The sequence below is a fragment of the Symphalangus syndactylus genome, chromosome 6, assembly GCF_028878055.3.
Source record: "Symphalangus syndactylus isolate Jambi chromosome 6, NHGRI_mSymSyn1-v2.1_pri, whole genome shotgun sequence".
Taxonomy (NCBI): Eukaryota; Metazoa; Chordata; class Mammalia; order Primates; family Hylobatidae; genus Symphalangus; species Symphalangus syndactylus.
Window position 1 is genome coordinate 47,873,824 of NC_072428.2, and position 22,692 is coordinate 47,896,515.

At 38.0% G+C, this 22,692-nt stretch overlaps 1 protein-coding gene across 21 annotated transcripts in view; it reads left to right on the forward strand.

Moving 5' to 3' along the window:
• STK33 (serine/threonine kinase 33) overlaps positions 1-22,692 on the forward strand; it is a 229,170-nt gene that overhangs the window by 119,753 nt on the left and 86,725 nt on the right. For 7 of the 21 annotated variants that reach the window (XM_055282515.2, XM_055282514.2, XM_055282519.2 and 4 more), the window contains 4 exons: positions 11,483-11,866; positions 13,274-13,387; positions 18,493-18,606; positions 21,345-21,449. In XM_055282515.2, the coding sequence (XP_055138490.1) occupies positions 11,642-11,866; positions 13,274-13,387; positions 18,493-18,606; positions 21,345-21,449 (558 nt within the window). In that variant the 5' untranslated portion in view covers positions 11,483-11,641. Of the gene's footprint in view, positions 1-2,478; positions 2,648-8,272; positions 8,305-9,121; positions 9,156-9,797; positions 9,863-11,482; positions 11,867-13,273; positions 13,388-18,492; positions 18,607-21,344; positions 21,450-22,692 lie in introns of those variants that run through there. The other 14 variants (XM_055282521.2, XM_055282522.2, XM_055282523.2 and 11 more) reach the window with 8 other exon arrangements.

Sequence of the window (22,692 nt, forward strand, 5' to 3'; positions counted from 1 at the left end):
CTAAAGTCCTGCTGATTTTAGGTTCAGTTTGACTTGGTCACTTTTTAATAAGACAAGTTTATGTCTACATGACTTTTGTTATCTCGTTAAAAAGTGTGCTTTGAAACAACATTCTTTGAATTTGAAGGCCTGTGTAAAAGTATATAATTTTATCACTAATACATGAAAAGAGAGTCACTTATAATTTTTTTTGTTGTTGTTTTTTGTTTTTGAGACAGAGTCTTGCTGTCGCCCAGGCTGGAGTGCAATGGCGGATCTCGGCTCACTGCAGGCTCCGCCCCCCAGGGTTCACACCATTCTCCTGCCTCAGCCTCCCGAGTAGCTGGGACTACAGGCGCCCGCCACCTCGCCCGGCTAATTTTTTGTATTTTTAGTAGAGACGGGGTTTCACTGTGTTAGCCAGGATGGTCTCGATCTCCTGACCTCGTGATCTACCCGCCTCGGCCTCCCAAAGTGCTGGGATTACAGGCGTGAGCCACCGCGCCCGGCCGTCACTTATAATTCTTGCAGAAGAGGTCTGGAAACTCATATTTTTAGACTTTATATTCTTCTGCATGGACTTTTTGGAAATAATAAACTTATAACCTCTACTTCCCAAATTATTCTGGTATTTGTTAAATGGATATGTGGTTGGATACAGTATTGTTCAACAAAAGTAGCTTTCAGTTTAATTTTAATCAGAATCATCAATGTATTTTTATTTTAGGAAATAAAGGAAAACAATATTATTTTTTCAAATGTTGCAGAAGACATTTTTAATCTTCATTTTTAAAGGGACATGGTGATTTCCTTTTAGAAGAGAAAAATCCCTTGGCTCCAAAAGAGAAATCCTCTCTCTTCTCAGTTGCCTTTAAAAATCTTGAACCTGTCAGTGAAATTGTATAATCTACTAATAACATGCCTAAGGCTTATTGCCTTTTCTTGGGCAACAGAATCACCAATTGATGTGCTCTATCGATTTTAATCACACTGTTTTTATAGTTCCATTGCAAGGTTTCAAAAACTCACCAAATAAATAAATCTGTGGATACAGATGCCTCCTTTCTCTGAAAACCTAATCATATATATACTCTTCCTTCTCAATCAGTTGTTAAGGTATAATATAGACAAGTAATTTTTATTTGATAGACTTTGGTCTTGGCTAAATTAAAATGTTCTCTTTGCTATTCAGCATTCATATATTTAAATTATACAATTCTTATAAATGCGGTATCTGGGTGCCTTGTAGCATTCAGAATTTAGCATGACAAGTTTCTCGTAGGCTGTTCCATCAAGCCATTCCCTCTACAACTCAGCTGCAAACATCTAGAGCAAGCTCCCATAGGGTTGTATTTTAAGCTAACTATGAGCTAATTATATGGCAATTTGTATCTTAGAATCCATGTAGAACAATATTTGGAACATTAGGTTGAGAGATTATGACTGCTAAAATAATTTTCTGATGCTGTCATGCATCGGGTTTTGACAGTTGCACAGCAGTAATAAAGCCTCCATTTATTAGGAGCTTAAAACATATCAGGACTTTACATACATGATACCTTATCCCTAAAACAAATCTGCCATTCAGATATATACACACCATCTATATACGTTGCATATGTGGGGGCTGAGACAAGATAGGTTACTAGGGAGGAATTTGAGTGTTGGTCTGACAGTAAAGCTTAGGTTCTTTCTGCTTTAGCATGAGCACAAACATTTCATTTTAAGTTTGTGTACATGAAAAATAGATGTAAAACTGTGTCAGAAGACTTTTGAGATTTTAATGTTCAGTAACTGTTTAGAAACTTGGGGTCTTTAGACTCTCAAATGGTAGAACATTCATGTTCTATTTCTTAAAATTGATGTAGCTTTTTGACAATAGTACTGAATTTGGAGTAGGGACATTTGTGTGTATATATGTATAAAATAAAGAACTTAATATTTCATTGTGGAAGTTATAGTGAGAAGCATCCTTTGGTATTTTTTGTAATTTTGGCACTCATTAGAAATAAGCCATTTATTCTGTCACATTGAAACACTGACTATAGTGAGTTTGTCACTAAATTCTAATATGTTCGTACGGCAGTAGATTTTGATTGATTGTACTGGCTGGAGCCTATTCTTGATAACTTTTTAGCTTTACAGTTTATATTTTCAGCAGACATTGATGCCCTGTGCCCCCTCCATTGCAGAGTTTCAATTGCTTGCTGAAGAGTTAGTGTTGAATTTGGTGGTCACTCTCTGTTCACTAAAACCTGTGGCTGATTAGGGTCAGTTTTGGAAGTGCCCACCTAAGACTATTCCATTACAGTAGCCTTTTTTTTTTGCATCTCTTCAGTACAAGAGCCTCATGTCCCACTCCACCCCATCCATCTTTTGTGCCTATTCTTCAGTGAAAATACTCTTATTTAACCCGAATCTTTTCTGAAAGTGCTTCTTCCCACTTCTCATCCCAGGAGAGAGACTTGACTTTCTCTCTCCTATTGTTCTTGCCTTCAGATGGAAACCACCTCCCTCCATTCATCTGGAACCACAGATTCTGGGCCCTTGCATGCGCTGGTGTCTCTACTTGGAGAACCTTTCCTTGACTTGTTCACAGCTGAACTCTGACTCATTCCTTACGGCTTAGTTTGAGTATTACCTGCCCCATGAAACTTTCCCTCAGCAAGTGAGTAATAACGATTTTTAAAGCAATAATATGTGTCAGACAAAGTACTAGAAACTTTACAAGTGTTATCTAGTTAGTCCTCACAACAATTACATAAGATAGTTGCTGCTGGCCGGGTGCATTGGCTCACGCCTATAATCCCAGCACTTTGGGAGGCCAAGGCAGGCGTATCACGAGGTCAGGAGATCGAGACCATCCTGGCTAACATGGTGAAATCCCCGTCTCTACTAAAAATACAAAAAAATTAGTTGGGCGTGGTGGTGGGCACCTATAGTCCCAGCTACTCAGGAGGCTGAGGCAGGAGAATGGCGTGAACCCGGGAGGCAGAGCTTGCAGTGAGCCGAGATCACGCCACTGCACTCCAGCCTGGGTGACAGATCAAGACTCTGTCTCAAAAAAAATAAAATAAAAAATAAAAATAGAAAAGATAGTTACTGCTGTTACCTTTGCTTTACATGTAGGGGAACTGAGCTAATAAGCGATAGGAGTGGAATTCAAACCCTGGTATCTCTCATTCTAAAAATTCTATGTGTCCAACTGGATCATGTTACTGCCTGGGCCACTCCATCTTTTGTATCACTTTTATACTTTGTTCATATTTATTATCATTATCATAATCATTATGAGTGAAGCCTATGCCTTCATAATCTCTTTATCTGTAATTCAGTCCTTAGTATATCACAGGTATTAAAGTGTGTGCTGGATATATACATAAACTATTAGATGGCTAGATTCTCATTTGGCCTGTTCTCTTGGACCTCTGATGCTGTTTGCTGGACTCCTAACTGCCCTTTAGATGCTCTCACTGGTCAGACTTATAGAAAACTTGCCATTAAGTGCCTTTTCTTATTGGGTAGTTCTGCTGCCAGATTCACTCTTCTCTTCTTTCCTGTTTTGCTGAATTTAACAGCCATGGCACATTTATTCCTCAGCTATGACATTCTAAATGCTTTTGTTCTGGCTATGAGTCTAGGATTTGTGTGCTGTGGATAAGTGGCTCATCACTGGGATCAAAGGAAACAGGCTCTCCCAGAAAACAAGCATTCTTAACTTGAAATTATGTGGCTGGGGAGCCTGGAAAGTTATGTCTCTCATGAATCTTTTTGGTCTTAGCTATGATTTACACGTTTTATTATGAAAGAAAAACAAACCAGTTATTGTTAGTTACTCTGTCTGCAAAAATATTGATCTTTTGTTGAATATGAAGATATTAATAATAAGGTTTATTATGACCAATGCCTATAGATGTTGGGGAGTAGGTAAGGCCAGCAGAAGCCCTTTGGGTTTGACAATATGGTCCATCGCCAAAATAAATACTTACGTGTTTATATCTTTCTAGACTCCTGAAAACCAAAAATGTTGTCTAGAACATAAGATGGGGGTGCACTTATAGCATCTTGTCTGATAGGAAGCCTTTCAGAATCTGGTGGAAATTTAGCCTGATTGGAGTCAGGTTAGGTGTAGGGGTTTTAACGTTTTGCTCCAAAAGGAAAGCTACAAGATGGAGTGAGGGCTGCATTGTGGTGGAGGTGCAGTTTTTGGCCTTGGAGACTTCACAGATACATTCAGTCTTCTTTTACATGTCGAGTCATTGTCTGCCTTACACTGGGTACTTGCCTTGTATATTATATTTGTAAGCTCCAAAACACTGTTTCCATCAATCAGTTAATGACTTTCAATCAATAATCCTTGCTTAATGGATGCCTTTTGCTGGACATAAATGGCAGTGTAAATAGGACATGGTTCCTGCCCTGGAGGGGCTCACAGTTCAGAGTAATTTTTGTTGTTGTTTCTGTTTTATTAAATTAATATTATTTCTGCTAAAACTTGAAGACAGGGATTTTGGAATCTGTTGTTGGTGTTTTGTTGTAGACTGTTTGGAGTTGTCAAGTTTGCAGAGGTCTGGCTATAAGGGGAAAGTTGCCTGGACCCTTCAATTGTGCTTTCAACCCTTGAATGTGATCTTGAGGATCAGAGTTCCTTTCCTCATGTGGAATGAAACATCCAAGTCAGAGCGTTACATCACACATTTCCTCAGCTAACTACATAGTTTCCTGGAAAGTTGCTGGCTTTTGGACAGCTCCTCTCTCTCGGTACTCTTGAGAATGTTTGATGTAGAGGACAGGCACTCTGACTGTGGAATTTTACATTAATATATTTATTAGTGAAAAAGTTTTAATTGGTGCTTGATAGTCAAAGCTAGCAGACTTCCCAGATTTTACTATCGAATTCCTGATCTTACTGATCTTTTGCTTATTGGATTAAGATTCCTGAGTATGAGGAGACTATTTTCTTTTCAGCTTCCTGGATGGAGCACAGCAGAGCCTTCCTGTTTGGATCCTTAGAGCGGTTTTACTTCTTCAAGAATCTATTGGCAACATTGAATTTTTTGACTGCCTTAGCTACGTGCGGGCCCCCTTTCTCACTCTTAGACCTATTCTCTGATTTCATGAAGGGGAAGGAGGGATTATTTCCTTTTTCTTACAATATTTTTTCTTCTATTTTTTATCTTTTTCTTTTCTAGGCAGGGCCACTACTTCTCAGCACATCCAGCCTTCTGGCTCATCTCCTCCCTGCATCTCACTACGCCTCTCCCCACCCCAGGGTAAATTCCAATAATGCTGCTCTGTTCCAGGTGGAGTTCTTGTTGACTGAGGTGAATTTTAGGGCTGTAACTGGTTTGGTCTGATCTGGATCCCCATTATAATATTGAAATCTCCACAGTGGAGGTGAGGAACACTGCCACTTCTGTTCCTTTAAATGTCTGCTACATCTCAGATGATCGTTGGGAGTGATTCATCTTCATATAATTTTAGGGCTAGAAGGAACCTCAATACGTCCTAGTCTGTTCTTAAATTCCCCCATTGCTTACCTTCTTCCGACTGATGCTCCAGCCTCTACTCAAACACTTGTAGTCACTGAGACAGTCTTTCCTTTTATCTTTGACAGCTGTAAATGTCAGGAAGCCCTTTATATTAGATGGAAATTGGCACCCACTGTCTCTTCAAATCACACAGAAGTCTAATCCCATATGCCTAATCCTCTTCAGAAATGTGAAGAGAGCTCTCACATTCCGTTTGAGATATCTCTTCTCCATATGATCCCCTCATTTCTTTGACGACTTTTCCAATATTCCTGCCTGTTTTTCTAACTAAATGATTTGTGATTCTGGCTCTTTTCCACAAAATCAACACTCAGAAATTTTCATTGAGTGACTATTATGTACAAGGAAGGGCCTGTGCTGAAGAAAGGTCCTTGGCTTCTGGTTGCTTATTTTTTTATTCGTTATTTTTTTTGAAACAGAGTCTCACTCTGTCACCCAGGCTAGAGTGCAATGGTGCAATCTCAGCTCACTGCAACCTCTGCCTCCTGGGTTCAAACGATTTTCCAACTTCAGCCTCCTGAGTAGCTGGGACTACAGGAGCACACCACCATGACTGGCTAATTTTTGTATTTTTTGTAGAGATGGGGTTTCACCATGTTGGCCAGGCTGATCTCGAACTCCTGACCGCAAGTGATTGGCCTGCCTCCACCTCCCAAAGTGTTGGGGTTATAGGCGTGAACCACTGTGCCTGGCTAGCTTCTGGTTGCTTATAATGGAGAGGGAGAAAAGACTGATATCAACAGGGAAGAATCAGAGAGAGGGTTTTCTGGTTTATCCACTGTCTCTGAACTGCAATTTCTGTTCTCGCTTTTTTTTTTTTTTTTTTTTTTTTTGAGACGGAGTCTAGCTCTGTTGCCAGGCTGGAGTGCAGTGGCGTGATCTTGGCTCACTGCAATCTCCGCCTTATGGGTTTAAGCGATTCTCCTGCCTCAACCTCCCTAGTAGCTGGGATTACAGGCGCATGCCACCACACCCAGCTAATTTTTGTATTTTTAGTAGAGATGGGGTTTCTCTGCTAAAACCCCAGGTTGGTCAGGATGTTGGCCAGGATGGTCTCGATCTGACCTCGTGATCCACCCGCCTTGGCCTCCCAGAGTGCTGGGATTACAGGCGTGAGCCACCTCACCCGGCCTCTGTTCTCGCTTTTAACTGTCGGTATAGGGGCCACGTTTAAGACTGTCCTTCCGTATTACAGCTTAATCAGTGAGGAACATCATGCAAATTAAAATAGAAAGGAAAAGTTAATAGCACACATCAATCAAACATTTTTAAAAATTCTGAAATAATGTGAATTTTAAATATGCTGTAAATACTTTTATAAGACAATACAGACTCATTTTCTTAATCATGCCCTTAATGAAAATAATAAACAAGTGCTAGTCTTCGTTAAAATATAGCAATATCATCTAGAAAACTCATTGGGCCCTTCTTTAGGCTTTGTAAACATGTTACTAAAGCAGTCAGTCATTTGGCTTGGTCTACAGAATGTCAGACAATTCATAAGTTTTTTTTTCCCTTTACTTGAATAAAACACATTTTTGACTGAACTGACTATTTAGGTTTCTTGTTTTGTTTTTTGTTGTTGTTTTGTTTTTGTCTTTGTTTTTGTTTTTTGAGACGGAGTCTCGCTCTGTCACCCAGGCTGGAGTACAGTGGCATGATCTGGGCTCACTGCAAGCTCTGCCTCCCGAATTCACGCCATTCTCCTGCTTCAGCGTCTCCGTGTAACTGGGACTACAGGCGCCCGCCACCACCCCCGGCTAATTTTTTTTTTTGTATTTTTAGTAGAGACGTGGTTTCACTGTGGTCTCGATCTCCTGACCTCGTGATCCGCCCGCCTCGGCCTCCCAAAGTGCTGGGATTACAAGCGTGAGCCACCGCGCCGGGCCGACTATTTAGGTTTCTTGTAGACACAGTCTTAGCAAAGAAAACTAAAAAAATTGCTTTTGGAGAAGAAAATTATAGCTAGTTATATGTTATAAAACCATTCTTGTGTTCATTTTCTTGAGGAAATTGCTGTAAGTGTATCTTCTAGGGTCAATATGTAAGAGACCTTTTTATGATTAAATAAAAGTCCAGAGATTTTCATTATCAGAATTGTTTTATTGACTTGCCTTAGTTCTAAAAATAAAATGAAAACCTTTAGCCAAAGGAAGGCTCATTTGTTAGTTAGATACTGACATAATTTGAACTTATTTTATTTGCTTATATTATGTCCAGTACCTATGTATGTCCAATCTTTGGAGACACAAAGAAACATTGTATTAGATGATTCTTTGGTTTTGTAATACATTTTTTTTTTTTTTTTTTTTTTTTTTTTTGAGACGGAGTCTCGCTCTGTCGCCCAGGCTGGAGTGCAGTGGCGCAATCTCGGCTCACTGCAAGCTCCGCCTCCCGGGTTCACGCCATTCTCCTGCCTCAGCCTCTCCGAGTAGCTGGGACTACAGGCGCCTGCCACCACGCCCGGCTAATTTTTTGTATTTTTAGTAGAGACGGGGTTTCACCGTGGTCTTGATCTCCTGACCTCGTGATCCGCCCGCCTCGGCCTCCCAAAGTGCTGGGATTACATATTTTTATATCAAAAGTCCTGCTTAAACATAATTCCATGATTCTATAGAAAAAGAGCTATTAATCTTTGTGTTTACGTAAGTTTGCAATACTTGATTAATTTTAAGCCTCTAAAATATGAGTGACATCATTTGTCCTGTGAAATAGTAGACTTGTTTTAGTAACATATCTTTCAGATCAATTCATAAATGAGAAAGAAATAAATGTGAGTAAACATTTGTTCTATCTTGGTTTTTGTTTAAGCTAAAATAATTAGAATTCAGCCAGCCAAAAAGAAGTTAAATTTGAAATCAAATTCTTGTCAAGAAATTTTGCATGCAGCTATTCAACCTGTTGTTTTAGAATTGCTGTGGTAAGAAAGTAGAACATTATTTTGGCAAATATAGGGCTTGGTAGACTGGAGAGCAAAAATGAAACTTCTCAGTGAGTAATAGAAAGAATTCCTATGCTTTATGCGTATAGCTACCAAGTACTTCTAAGGCAACTGATAAATTAGAAGACTGGAGCGAGAAAGTACTCAGAAGTCTATGACAATGTCAGTGATATGATAATGACTTATTGAAACATTGATGAAAATTAAAGGAAATGCTTTCTGAACAAAGCTAAGAAAAGAATAGCTGTTTTTAGATCCCCCAAAATCTATCTTAAAATGAAAATTTTAATATTTAAAGATTCTGTTGAAAATTTGTGAATATATATATTTGTAAACCTTGAAGGATGTGGTAAGTATGCTTTTAGGAGTACTGTTTATCATGAAGGAACTCAGCTGCAGTTAAATAAACCTGTACGTTACAAACACTTCTTACAATTTCTTATAAAAAGTACCATAAAATCAGTATTCTTAATGTATGCAAAAAATGATGTTTTACACATCTGACATGGGACTTCTCTACACCCTCAGAGAGAAAGCGCTATTTTTGCCAAACAGAAAGCCTATTATTTGCAGATCTACTCCACTGCTCTGAGTCATTGATGGTTATAGGTTTTATATTTAACCTGAAATGCAAAACATTTTCTTCTAGGCCTGAAGTTAAATCATTTTGGAAAGTGATACAGGTACATTCTGAATTTTCTTTGTCTTGCTACATATTCTTGAAAAACCAGGTTAAGTGTTTATAAGAAATGTGTGTATGTGTGTGTGTGTGTGTGTGTGTATTTTGAGTGGCATCAGTTGCATTCTTTTCTTCCTCTGCCCATCTGGAGGGCACTTTTAATGTGCCTGTCCCCATACTCTCCATTATGAGTTTTAATCACAATAGAAATTTTTTTTATTATTGTACTTTAAGTTTTAGGGTACATGTGCACAATGTGCAGGTTTGTTACATATGTATCCATGTGCCATGTTGGTGTGCTGCACCCATTAACTCGTCATTTAGCATTAGGTATATCTCCTAATGCTATCCCTCTCCCCTCCCCCCAGAAATTTTTTTCCCACCACTTTGATGAAAGGTCATATTTATCGGACAGACTTATCTATTCTATTTAATAATCTTATACTGTATACATTACCTGGGGTAAATGTAAGTACAGCATTTGGGATTTTAAAATCTATTTACAAATGAGATTGACCTGTAAGTCCCCCTTTTGGGGAATACTACTATGGTCAGATTTTGGTTATTTTAAGTGAATAAAATGAACTGGATGGCTTTGCGTGCTCTGAAACCATTTATATGAGAATCATCTGTTCAATAAAAGTAGGAGAGGACTCTGCTATGAAACTTCCTGAGTGAAATGATAAGTGGCATGAAGAAAAATAAAGCAAGGTAAGGGGGGAGAGGGCATGGGCTTGTTGTTTTAGATGAGGTGGTTAGGAAAGCCTTTCAAATGAGCAGAAGCCATAGTGAAGTGCGGGAGCAGACCGTGTGAATGTTTGAGGGAAGAGCATCCCAGGCAGAGGGAGCAGAGGGCAAAGCCTTGAGAAGGGAGTATACTTGGCATATTAGAGGAGCAGCAAGAGGCTACTGTATCTGAGAGACAGGAGATACGAAAGCTGAGAGGTAGTGAAGAGTACATTTGGAAACTTATAGGCAAAATTCAACAAAATTTCTTTGTCATTTCTGTTTCTTAATCTTGCTCTTTAATTATGTTTTACTATCTTTTAGATTTGACTGCATACTTAGTATATTTTTATCCTTTCTCCTCTGATTTTAATAAAGGTTTAAGAGTATAAATTTTCTTTTAAGTGCAGCTTTGCCTGCATTCTATTAAGCTTAATGGCCATAAGTCACATGGCTACCCCTAATCTGAAAGAGAAGCCTGGAAATGTAGGATGTTAATGAGCACATTGCTGCCCCAAAGAAGATCAGGATTCTGTTAGTAAGAAAGAATGAGAGGACAACTTTTAGGTAAACTACTAGCAATATCTTTTATAAAATCCTATGAGCCTGGCAGATTTTCCTGCCAATCACAATAGATAAGGATTTGATAAAAGTCAGCACAGCTTTCTGACTAGAAAACCAGGTATTTCTTTAATGAAATAAATATATTTAATTTCCTATTCTAGTCAAGTTTATTCCAGTTCAAAGGATAACAGTATATTGCATATATCCCCAGCTTTATCAATCTATGACTACAAAATCTACTTTTAAAGACTATCTGAAATGGTATAGCATAAAACCATAATAATGTACTCCCAATTACTTCTGGGAGTTTCTCAAGGTACTCCTTTATATGTACTGCGGAGTGTATTTTTCTTCCTCCTCAACTGAGATCTTTCCAACTTGCCACCATGCAGCTGCCAATGGTCCTAGTTAAGTAAAATGCTGCCATACCTATTTTAGACTCAGGGAAAAATAGCACCCACTCATTTTTATTTTTGCTCAATATAAAAATGAGGATACTTATGAGGATACTTAAACTTTTAGGATTAACTAGTTTTCTAAAAATCGAGTTATTCACTCCTTTGTAAAGTATGTAATAGGAATTTGCTCTAATAATAAATAGATTAAGGTTTAAAACTTGAAACCATAGTAATGTATGTTTCACACCAATATTTTAAGCCTTCTTAAAAACCACAACCCACATTAAGAAATACATTTCATACTGTGATCAAGTACACACGCGCACACACACTCTATACATATATGTCTGTCCAATTAAAAGTTTCACAGAAATTTCCAAGGAGGTATGCTAAATATTATCTATTTGATTCTACTTTATTTTTTAAAAGTGAAATCAACCCACAAAATGGATTTCATAACCCACTACTGCAGTTTGATAAGATGCTGTTTTAGACCATGCTTTTCACCAGTTTTATGGTCCTGTTTTGTCCTTTTCATGTCTATACAGGATGCTTCTAGTGCTAGTTGCTAGCTTTTCTTTGATTTCTGGGATGGTAATAGGATAAGAATTTCTCTAAATGGTCATTTCTTTTCTTTCTGCAGCTCTCACGTGTGAATATGTATCTAGTGCATCCTTAACCTAAGGACTTCACCAGTTCAAAATTAGTTTTCACCATCAACTACCTTATCCTTTTTGGTCTGGTTTTCTTCCTCAAACAGTGGAAACATTTTTAAAGTTGCTTTTGTTGCAGAGTTAAACAAATGGCTGATAGTGGCTTAGATAAAAAATCCACAAAATGCCCCGACTGTTCATCTGCTTCTCAGAAAGATGTACTTTGTATATGTTCCAGCAAAACAAGGGTTCCTCCAGTTTTGGTGGTGGAAATGTCACAGACGTCAAGCATCGGTAGTGCAGAATCTTTAATTTCACTGGAGAGAAAAAAAGAAAAAAATATCAACAGAGATATAACCTCTGGAAAAGATTTGGTAAATATCAAAGATTCCACATCTAAGCACAAGTTGACATCCGTTCCCTAATGGCACTCCTAGCTTCATCCATATCCCATGAGTTCTTGTTAGCTAATTCATTGCCTTCATAACTATTAAACATTTCTTTCTCACTGAAGAGGTGAATAAATTTGGTTGGTAACTTGTTATATGATGTTTCAAACCACTGCCCAAATTAATTATTTCTCAGGACACGAAGTAATTAAACACGTTATCCCAACTTCTTTTTTTAATGGTTTATACAGAAATGAACTGGTTTTCAAGTTGAATTAAATCTGAATTTTTGAGCATTTTCTTCAACTGATGGAGAATTAGATTTATGGTTGTGGTTAAGTAAAGGGTGGTTATGGCTTTGTTATTTAAGTTTTGGTTGTCTAGGTGGACTATCAACTATGCTTTACAAAATCAGCTTGCATTAGTTACAAATAATCTATGGCTACCCAATTGTACTGATTTCGATGTATTCATCATTTTTTTTTTTTTGAGATGGAGTTTTGTTCTTGTTGCCCAGACTGGAGTGCAATGGCACGATCTCAGCTCACTGCAACCTCTGCCTCCTAGGTTCAAGTGATTTTCCTAGCTCAGCCTCCTGAGTAGCTGAGATTACAGGCATGCGCCACCATGCCCAGCTAATTTTTTGTATTTTTAGTAGAGAGGGGGTTTCTCCATGTTGGTCAGGCTGGTCTCGAACTCCTGACCTCAGGTGATCCACCCACCTTGGCCTCCCAAAGTGCTGGGATTACAGGCATGAGCTACCGTGCCCAGCCATATTCATCTTTATACAGAATAGGCAGAGTGTGAGATTGTGGTTGATACAGCACAACTTTGGAGACAGAGCAGTAAGCCCAAGAAAAGTCAGATTCCCATTCCTCAAAATTTTACCTTCTTCATATGTTCTCCCTTGACTGTTATTTCTGATTTGTATTATCATATCGTTACTGCCATATGGATGTCTCTGAGTGAGTTGTTACTATGTTATTTTCACTCAGAGCATATTTTTGAGTGGCCAATAATTTATGTATAAGCTATTTGATATGGTTGTTAAATTGTGAAAGGGGAGTGATTGAGAAAGCTATAAAGTTGCTTTCTGTGATTTCAGAGAATCACTAGATAAGCTTTGATGACTCTGCTATGCTGGTTATCATGTAGACTTTCCTGGATTCAGGGGATTGGATTGAATATCTTCTTAAGGTCTCCCTTAGCCTAATGAGCCAGTGAATTGCATAGGGCTTAGAATTTGAAAAAGACAGTAAACAATCTTGTGCATAGTAAACATGGCACACGTTAAAGTGTTATCAGATTATCTAAATTAGGATTATTTGTCAACCAAGAATATTGCATCTTAAAGTTGTTTTTTTTTTTTTTAATTTTTTTTTTTGGTCCCAGCCCTCAAGAACCTCAAATGTAGAAAGAAAAGCATCTCAACAACAATGGGGTCGGGGCAACTTTACAGAAGGAAAAGTTCCTCACATAAGGATTGAGAGTGGAGCTGCTATTGAGGTATATAGAAAGCAAATTAAGCTACTGTCAACTTTCAGATTTCTTCTAAGTCAATGGTTAATGGAAAACATGATTTAAAAATAAATCTCTAAGGAAAGGAAGTAAAGAAAAGAGGAAACCTACCATTTTCAAGTATGTTAACATTTTTACTAAAGAAAATACAGATTAATTATTTTCTGTTTATGGAGGACCAAGTGGATTTTAATTAAAGTGGAGAACATTTTCATTAGATAAAATGAGATAGTTTCATCTTCAGGTCTTGGCCGTTGCTGAAAGCAATAGTGGAGTCTTTGTTTAGACCTTTTCATGATGCAGAGATGGACCAGATGATTTTAGTTTGGCTGTTCACTTCCTTGATAGTGAGGCCAGAATCTCCCTCATGAGCTCCTCCATCTTTTCCATCCTGCGATTGGATAAATACCAATATTATTTTTCCAGGATTCAAATTATTATATAAAATATGAATTAAATATTAGAACAATAAAAAAATTAAAATATGTGTTTTTAACATTAAAGAAACTGCAATAAGAACAACCACAACAAGAAGAAAATTGTGTTAATGTTACCATTTAAATTGCTTTGGGGCATCACAAATTACACCCATATAAGGTGGTATACTTAATAAATGTAGATATTCTGATTGCTCAGCTGACTGACCACTCTTCATCTCTCTCCCTTTCCTTGGGCCTCCCTAGTCTCTGATACACAAAAATATTGAAATTAGGCCAATTAATAATCCTACAATGGTTCAAGTGAAAGGGAGAGTTGCATGTCTTTCACTTTAAATCAAAAGCTAGAAATGATCAAGCCTGATGTCAAAACTTGTTTTAAAAGATATTTGACAACTTACTTGAAGTGATTAGAAAAGCTGCCTGGCCTGAAAAACTCTGACACACACACACAAATTTACTAAGTTTTAAATTTAGTCTTGGGCCAGGCATGATGACTCATGCCTGTAATCCCAGCATTTTGAAAGGCTGAGGAAGGAGGATCACTTGAGGCCAAGAGTTTGAGACCAGACTGGACAACATAGCAAAACTCCTTCTCTACAAAATTTTTTAAAAAATTAGCAGGGTATAGAGGCATGCGGCTGTAGTCCTGGCTACTGTGGGGGTGCTGAGATGTGAGTATCACTTGAGCCAGAAGTTTGAGGCTGCAGTGAGCTATGATCATACCACTGCATTCTAGCCTGAGTGACAGAGTGAGACCTTGTCTCCAAAAACAATAAAATAAATAAATAATAAATTTAGTCTTAAGAGCTTTTATAAAAGCAAAATGTGTTCATTGTGAAAAATTAGGCAAATATAAGTGTGGAGAAAATAAAAATTATCAACCAGATATAACCAATTTAAAAATTTTTATCTTCACTTTTTCTATGCATGTACTAGTTTTATTTTATTTTTCTTTAACATTTTTCCTGTTTTAAATTAGGGGATATTTCAAATATATATACATATTTTAAAGAAGTAACTTTAACTTGGTATAGTTGAAGTTGAAGCTTCTATTCCCCCATAAAATACGCTCATTTTAAATATTTTAAACATTTCAGAAGAGTATAAAGAAGGAAATTACAAGCATCCACAATTCTGTTACCCTTATATAACTACTTTTAATATTTAGATGAACATTTTCACAGATATCCATGTAAGCACCTCCTCATACACACATTATCATAATGAAATCTTATCTTGTATGCTTTTCACACTGTACACTGTGTTATGGACTTCTTCTGTGTCAGTGAAAATAGATCTACATTATCATTTTAATAACATCCTTACACAATTATTAGAAATAAGAAACTGTTTTCCTTCATCACTATGTGTTAATATCAAAGCAGTTAGTTGAAGAAAGTGATTAGTTTATAAAAAACTAGTTGGCCGTTTCTCATTTTAGAATTCCTGTTTAAACAGTATTGAATACTGTTTTCAAATTGTGGTTCTATTTAGAGAGAAAATGAAAGTTTAACTTTTAAAGAACAAGAAAAATTGGGGAAATGGTTATGAAGAGATTATTTTGTAAATGAGAAAAGGGTAAATTACCATTTTAGTTGAGATATAACTCACTTTACAAAATATAGGCATACTTCATCATATCATGCTTTGATTTATTGCACTCTGAAGATCTTGCGTTTTTTCCAAATTTGAAGTTTCGGCAACTGTGTCAAGCAAGTCTGTTGGTGCCATTTTTCCAACAGCATGTGCTCATTTTATGCCTTTGTGTCACATTTTGGTAATTCTCACAGTATTTCAAACTTTTTCTTCATTATTATATCTGCTGTGATCTGTGATCAGTGATTTTTGATGTTACTATTGTACTTGCTTGGGGGTGTCACAAATTGCACCCATATAAGATGGCAATAAGTGTTGTGTGCATTCTGATTGCTCCAGTGACTGACGATTCTTCCATCTCTCTCCCTCTCCTTGGCCCTTCCTAGGCCCTGGGAGACAATATTAAAATTAGGACAATTAATAACTCTGCAGTGTTTTAAGTGAAAGGAAGAGTCACATGTCTTTCACTTTCAATCAAAAGCCAGAAATGATTAAGCCTAATGAGGAGGGCATGTTGAAAGCCAAGACAGGCTGAAAGCTAGGCCTCTTGCATCATTTAACCAAGTTTTTAATGCAAAAGAAAAGTTGTTGAATGAAATTAAAAGTGCTATTCCAGTGAACACATGAATGATAAGCAAAACAGCCTTACTGCTGATATGGAGAAAGTTTGATTTTAGAAAAGATCAAACCAAGCACAACATTCCTTAAGCCAAAGCCTAATCCAGAGCAAGGCCCTGTTTTCAGTGTTGTGAAGGGGAGAGAAGTGAGGACATTGTAGGAGCCCCTCCCATTACCCAGAGTACTAGGAGGAAAAAGTGGTTTCGTGGGCCGGGCCCAGGATTCTCATGCTGTGTGCAGTCTAGAGACTTGGTGCCGTGCATCCTAGCCACGCCAGCCATGGCTGAAAGGGCCCAACATAGAGCTCGGGCCGTGGCCTCAGAGGGTGCAAGCCTCAAGCCTTGGCTGCTTTCATGTGGTGTTGAGTCTGTGAGTGCACAGAAGTGAAGAATTAGGGTTTGGGAACCTCTGCCTAGATTTCAGAAGATATATGGAAACGCCTGGATGCGCAGGCAGTAGTTTGCTGCAGGGGCAGGATCCTCAGGGAGAACCTCTTCTAGGGCAGTGCAGAAGGGAAATATGGGGTGGGAGCCCCCACACACAGTCCCTACTGGGGCACTGCCTAGTGGAACTGTGAGAAGAGGGCCACCATTCTCCAGACCCTAGAATAGTAGATCCACCGACAGCTTGCACCATGCACCTGGAAAGACCACAGACACTCAATGTCAGCCTGTGAAAGCAGCCAGGAGGGAGGCTGTACCTTGCAAAGCTACAGGGGCAGAGCTGCCCAAGACTATGGGAACTCACCTCTTGAATCAGCGTGACCTGGATGTGAGACATGGAGTCAAAGTAGATCATTTTGGAGCTTTAAGATTTGACTGCCCCACTGGATTTTGGACTTGCATTTGGCCTGTAGCCTTTTTGTTTTGGCCAATTTCTCCCATTTGTAATGGCTATATTTACCCAATGCCTATATCCCCATTGTATCTAGGAAGTAACTAACTTCCTTTTGATTTTACAGGCTCGTAGGCAGAACGGACTTACCTTGTCTCAGATGTGGACTTTTGAGTTAATGCTGAAATGAGTAGAGACTTTGGGGGACTGTTGGGAAGGCATGACTGGTTTTGAAATGTGAACATAGGAGATTTGGGAAGGGCCAGAGTTGGAATGATATGGTTTGGCTCTATGTCCCCACCCAAATTTCATCTTGTAGCTCCCATAATTCCCATGTGTCATGGGAAGGAACCAGTGGGAGATGATTGAATCACGGCAGTGGGTCTTTTCCATGTTGTTCTCATGATAGTGAATGGGTCTCACGAGATCTGATGGTTTTAAAAACGGGAGTTTCTGTGTACAAGCCCTCTCTTTGCCTGCTTCTATCCATGTAAGATGTGACGTACCCCTCCTTGCCTTCTGCCATGATTGTGAAGCTTCCCCAATCATGTGGAACTGTAAGTCCAATAAACCTCTTTCGTTTGTAAATTGCCCAGTCTCAGGTATGTGTTTATCAGCAGCATGAAAACGGACTAATACACATGGTGAATGTGAAAGTGATCACACAGAGAGAGAGAGAGAGTGGCATTTTGAGAGTGGCATTTCTATGGAAGGCTTTGACTAGCTGACCCAACCAGGGCATTACCTAGTGGCATTAGTTCAGCTGCCCTCCCATGTTCTGGTTCCTATGCACGATGGGTCCAGAAACTCTTGTTAATTCCCTGGAGTTGATTTGGATCAGGGAGACTGACTCCTGCAAAACCAAATTTACAAGAAATGAAAGTGTAAATGAGTTAGCTGTTTATTATTTACAATGCAAACCACAATGATGATGTTGGCAAAACCAATGTATTCTTTCTTTGTAAGCAGAAGTTAGATGATAAGAGGATGGATTCTTGGTTTGGATGATGGTTTTATGGATAGTGGTTATTTTTTTCTCAGTGCTGATCTGTGTTGAAATTTTTGTCACATATTGCTTTTTTTTAAAGCAAAAGGAATAAAACAAAAGTGATTTTTAATAAAATAAAGGAAAAGCATTAGTTGTTAAATAAGGAAACATTTGTTCAGTAGTTATTATGTGTTGATTTTGTAGTATAGCTCTCAGAAATTTGGGATGTTTTGGAGTGAGTATATTTTATATCTAAGTGTATGTATATATATATATAAATAAATACTCCTTTTCTTCTTTTTCTTATGAAGATATTTCATTAATATGTTATAGTTTGAAAGAGATTCATTTTTATACTTTTTAGTTTTTCCACATTTCACCATTAGGATTTTTATGGTTTTCCTCCAAAGGACACTTAATAAAACTCATCAACGCTTATTTTTGGTTAATTAAGATGTGTTTATTAATATCGAAGCAAATATGTAGTGTCTTCTATTTGATTTTAACTTGGAGCAGAATCTCTTTTCCCTTGGGTGAGTATCTGTCAGTATTATATGTTCATTTTTAATAGCTGATGAATGGCATAGAGAGACAAAGAACTCTTTTTTTTTCTCCAGGATATCTATACCTTTGGAAGAATATTGGGAAAAGGGAGCTTTGGAATGGTCATTGAAGCGACAGACAAGGAGACAGAAATGAAGTGGGCAATTAAAAAAGTGAACAAAGAAAAGGTAAGGCTCATTAGCAGCATCCTACTGAGGGCACAGTGTTAGTGCAGGGTGGGTGTGGACAGTACAGCTTTTCACACTAACACAAGCTGCCTCTCACCCCGAGGTCCCAGGCCTGGGCTGATCCCCTGGAGAAGCATGGCATTTCTCTAGCCTCCTGGAAAGGGACTAGTTTCTGAATTCAGGTGGGCAAGTGCTGCCTGGAAAAAACAAATGGAAGGAATAACATAACCAACATAACAAAAATAGGTAAATTTTGCCAGAGTATGCTGAAGATAAGGGCTGGTTCTCAGTGTTCTGTAGGCATAGGGCTGTGGGCTAGCGATATCTTAGCTAGAAGTGCAGATACTCTCTCCTGATGTTGTTTTGATATACTTTTCTCCTATCCTTCCCTTTCATTTCCCCACTGTTCGCTAATTCTGTTTATTCATCCTGCCTTCTCTTTCACGTTGAACCACTTTTTGCTTCAACTATCTACTGCTATACTCTTTTATCTGCTGCACTCCTCACTAGATTTCCTCTTGAACTGGGGAACGACTGAGCTTCTCTTGATAATAAAATCTAAAACCTCAGACTTTACATCTGATCATTTCATCAACCTTTTTCATTTCTGTGCCTGGGAAAAACCAAACAACATTATGGTGTTTTCCCCTAGGATTTGTGATGATAAATATCACATTTAAAAAACAAAATGGTAGGTTTTATGTATTATTTAAAACAAACTGTAGCAAATTACATACCATTTGCCCCTAATGTTTAGTAAGGTAACATATCAATCTTAATAAAGGGATTAAGAGCCTTTCTAGAAATCTTTAGAATTCTTTAGAACTATAGGTAGCATCCTAAGTGCTACCTAAGATGTTATTTCCTTTGCTCCTTTGGTGTTAGGTAGGGTTAGGGGTTCAGTTTTTGGGTTATATAACTACCATACCTACTTGCAACTTTAGGAATTAATAATCTTTCATATTTATATTGATGTTGAGAGTGTTTAAGACCATAAAATAGTAAGATAAAACTATATAGTCAGTATATGAAGTGAATAGTGTAATATTGTGTTATATTCAGGCCAAGCCATTTGGGAAGGGGTGAGAAACAGCATTGAGATGGATATTAGGAGAAATTGGGGTAACTTTCCATATTTAGTCTAGACAAAAATTCACTCCTCACAGTCACTATTTCTCTTGATCCTTTAGGTCAAGGGTCCCCAACCCCCAGGTCTTGGACCAGTACCTGTCCATGGCCTGTTAGGAACCAGGCTGCACACCAGGAGATGAGCAGCAGGCGAGTGAGCATCACCACCTGATCTCTGCCTCCTGTCAGATCAGCAGCGGCATTAGATTCTCATAGGAGCGCAAACTCTACTGTGAACTGTATATGCGAGGGATCTATGCTGCATGCTCCTTATGAGAATCCAACTAATGCCTGATGATCTGAGGTAGAACAGTTTCACTCTGAAACCATGTCCTCTCCCGCAACCCTGGTTTGTCGAAAAATTGTTTTCCATTAAATCGGTCCCTGGTACCAAAAAGGTCGGGGACTGCTGCTCTAGGTTAACCTTTAAATGTGACTTAATCCTTGGGTGGAGCATAGTATGATGGGCAGTGTCCCACCCACTCCTGAGATGCTAAAGGTTGAGGAGCAAAGGTAATTGGAAGCTGGAATGACACTAGGTAAAATTTTAATTAGGCAAAATTTGCCTTATGACTAATTCATTTCCACTCCCTTAAGAACCATTATGTACTCTCCCAAATCAGGTGGATGGGAGATGGAGGAATAGGACCTTTTTTATCCCTTGCAGGGAGATTTTTTATTAGAAATAAAACCCATAAATGAGGACAATGCATATCCTCAAATAATGACAATTTCAAGATCAATAGGGGTGATGATTTGGCAGGGCAGTGATGGTGAGGGTGGAGAAAGCCCTTCTAGAATTTCTGAGATAGAGGACATTGTAGATTATCAATTACCTACACTCGAATGAAGTCCTTGTGCTCCTTGGAGTGTTACTGACTTTACCTTTTGCTATCTGCATGCTGAGTGTTAGATGTTAGGAGACATCTGACATCTGAAGGCAAGATCTCTCTCTCTCTCTCTCTGTCTCTGTCTCTCTCTCTCTCTCTTTCCATCTCTCTCTCTGTTTCTCCCTCAGTTAACCAGGCAGGCCAGGAAATAACACAGTGCAGAGCCGAGTGTAGAATCTCATGGCCTATTATTTTTTCATATATATATATATATATATATATATATATATATATATATATAAAATCAAATCAAAACAAGGCAAGAGCAAAACAAAGAAAAACTTTTTGTTTTTTTCTTCCCCAATTTATGTCCTTGGAAGTAGATTTTGTTTTTATTATGCTAACATCAAGGGATCAACATATTTTTAAAGGAAATACCAAAAAACATATTAAAAGTTGGAGTAATTTTAGTAGTTTTGTGAGGGGACAGATACCATGTTGTAGCTAAGTTATAGAAACAATTCAAGAAACAGATGTGGCTTGAGGCCAAATTATATGTAACTTAAAATTGGACAAAGGAAAGAAGGGGCATAATTTAATCTGATCACGGGAATAAATGGCATGATATCATTTGAAAAAGAAACATCTCAAAAAATGTATGAATTCACTTCAAATATGAAGTTACAGGAAAAAAAGTAGGAAAACATAAAATAACTTTTCTATCGAGGAATGTAGGAGTGATTTTCATTATGTGAAATCTGTGTTTCTTCATTGATTAAGGCTGGAAGCTCTGCTGTGAAGTTACTTGAACGAGAGGTGAACATTCTGAAAAGTGTAAAACATGAACACATCATACATCTGGAACAAGTATTTGAAACGCCAAAGGTAAACCTCTATTAGGTGCTGCATTTTGAAAGTTGTTATTATTGCAAAATGAATATCATTCCATTCTGAAGTAATCCCTTTGGGGCACAGTTGCTCATGTCCTTGGCATGAGTCCGTCACTGGAGATTGATGAGAACATTCTGGAGGACTTTTATTATTGATTGTATAATTAGATGTCTGATGATTAGATTGATGTCTTCAGTAATATGTTCTGGGTGGCATGTTGAAAACAAATGTTTAAAATTATAGCAACTTCATACACAACCAAGTGGTGATTAGAACTTTCTTAGAGGTGCCTTTCCTTTTGCTTTGATCCTTAGTTTCTCCATTAAAGTTTACTGGAATATTTTCATAATTTTGCAAAGTTAACTACATAATCAAATTGGTATAGGTATATTTTTCACTGGAGTTTGTAGGAGATATTTTTTCATCTGTGTCTTACTGATGTGTTTTATCTTTATTTTTCCCTAGATGCTATCATTCTTCTCTTTACCTGTAATTTTTATTTAGAGTTGTTCAGAAGCCTGGATTATTTGCCATTCTGCCTCCAGATTATTTAATGCTTGTGGGCTTGGGTGTTTTCTCTTAGAAGAGTAATAATGTACAGATTAGGCATATGGACTGTGGAATCATATTGCCTGTGCATTTGAATCCTGGCTCCACCACTTCTTAGTTATCCATGAGACCATGGACAAGTTATTCAGCTTACCCATATCACAGTTTCCTTATCTGTAAAATGGGCTTGATAACAGTGTTGACCTCACTTGGTTGCTGTTGAAGGATTAAATGAGACAATTGGTATAAAGCATCTGTCTCATTAAATGGTAGCTATTGTTCTTTGTCTCCTAGGCCAGTCTCTAAGGTAGTAATAGTCAATTTGGGTTGTGCCTTATGCTTGATTCATTGGGGGTGCTTGATAACAATTAAAGACCACAGTTATCCTTTATGAGAGCAGTATATGGCTATGATGCCCAAAGTCTCTGCCCTTTTCAGTCTTAGACTTGTGATTTCTTTTATCCCTAAATCTTCTTAGAATAGTTTTGTTCATTATCATCAGCTTTAAGCCATTTGATTATAATGTGCCTTGATAGCATTTTCTTCATGGTTTTTTTTGTGTTCGGGGTTCATGGACCTGTGAGTTTATGGTTTTCATCAAATTTAGGAAATTGGGGGCTATTATTTCCTCACATTTGTATTTGCCTTCCCTCACCCCACTTTGTGGTCTCTAAGTTAGATTGCTTGA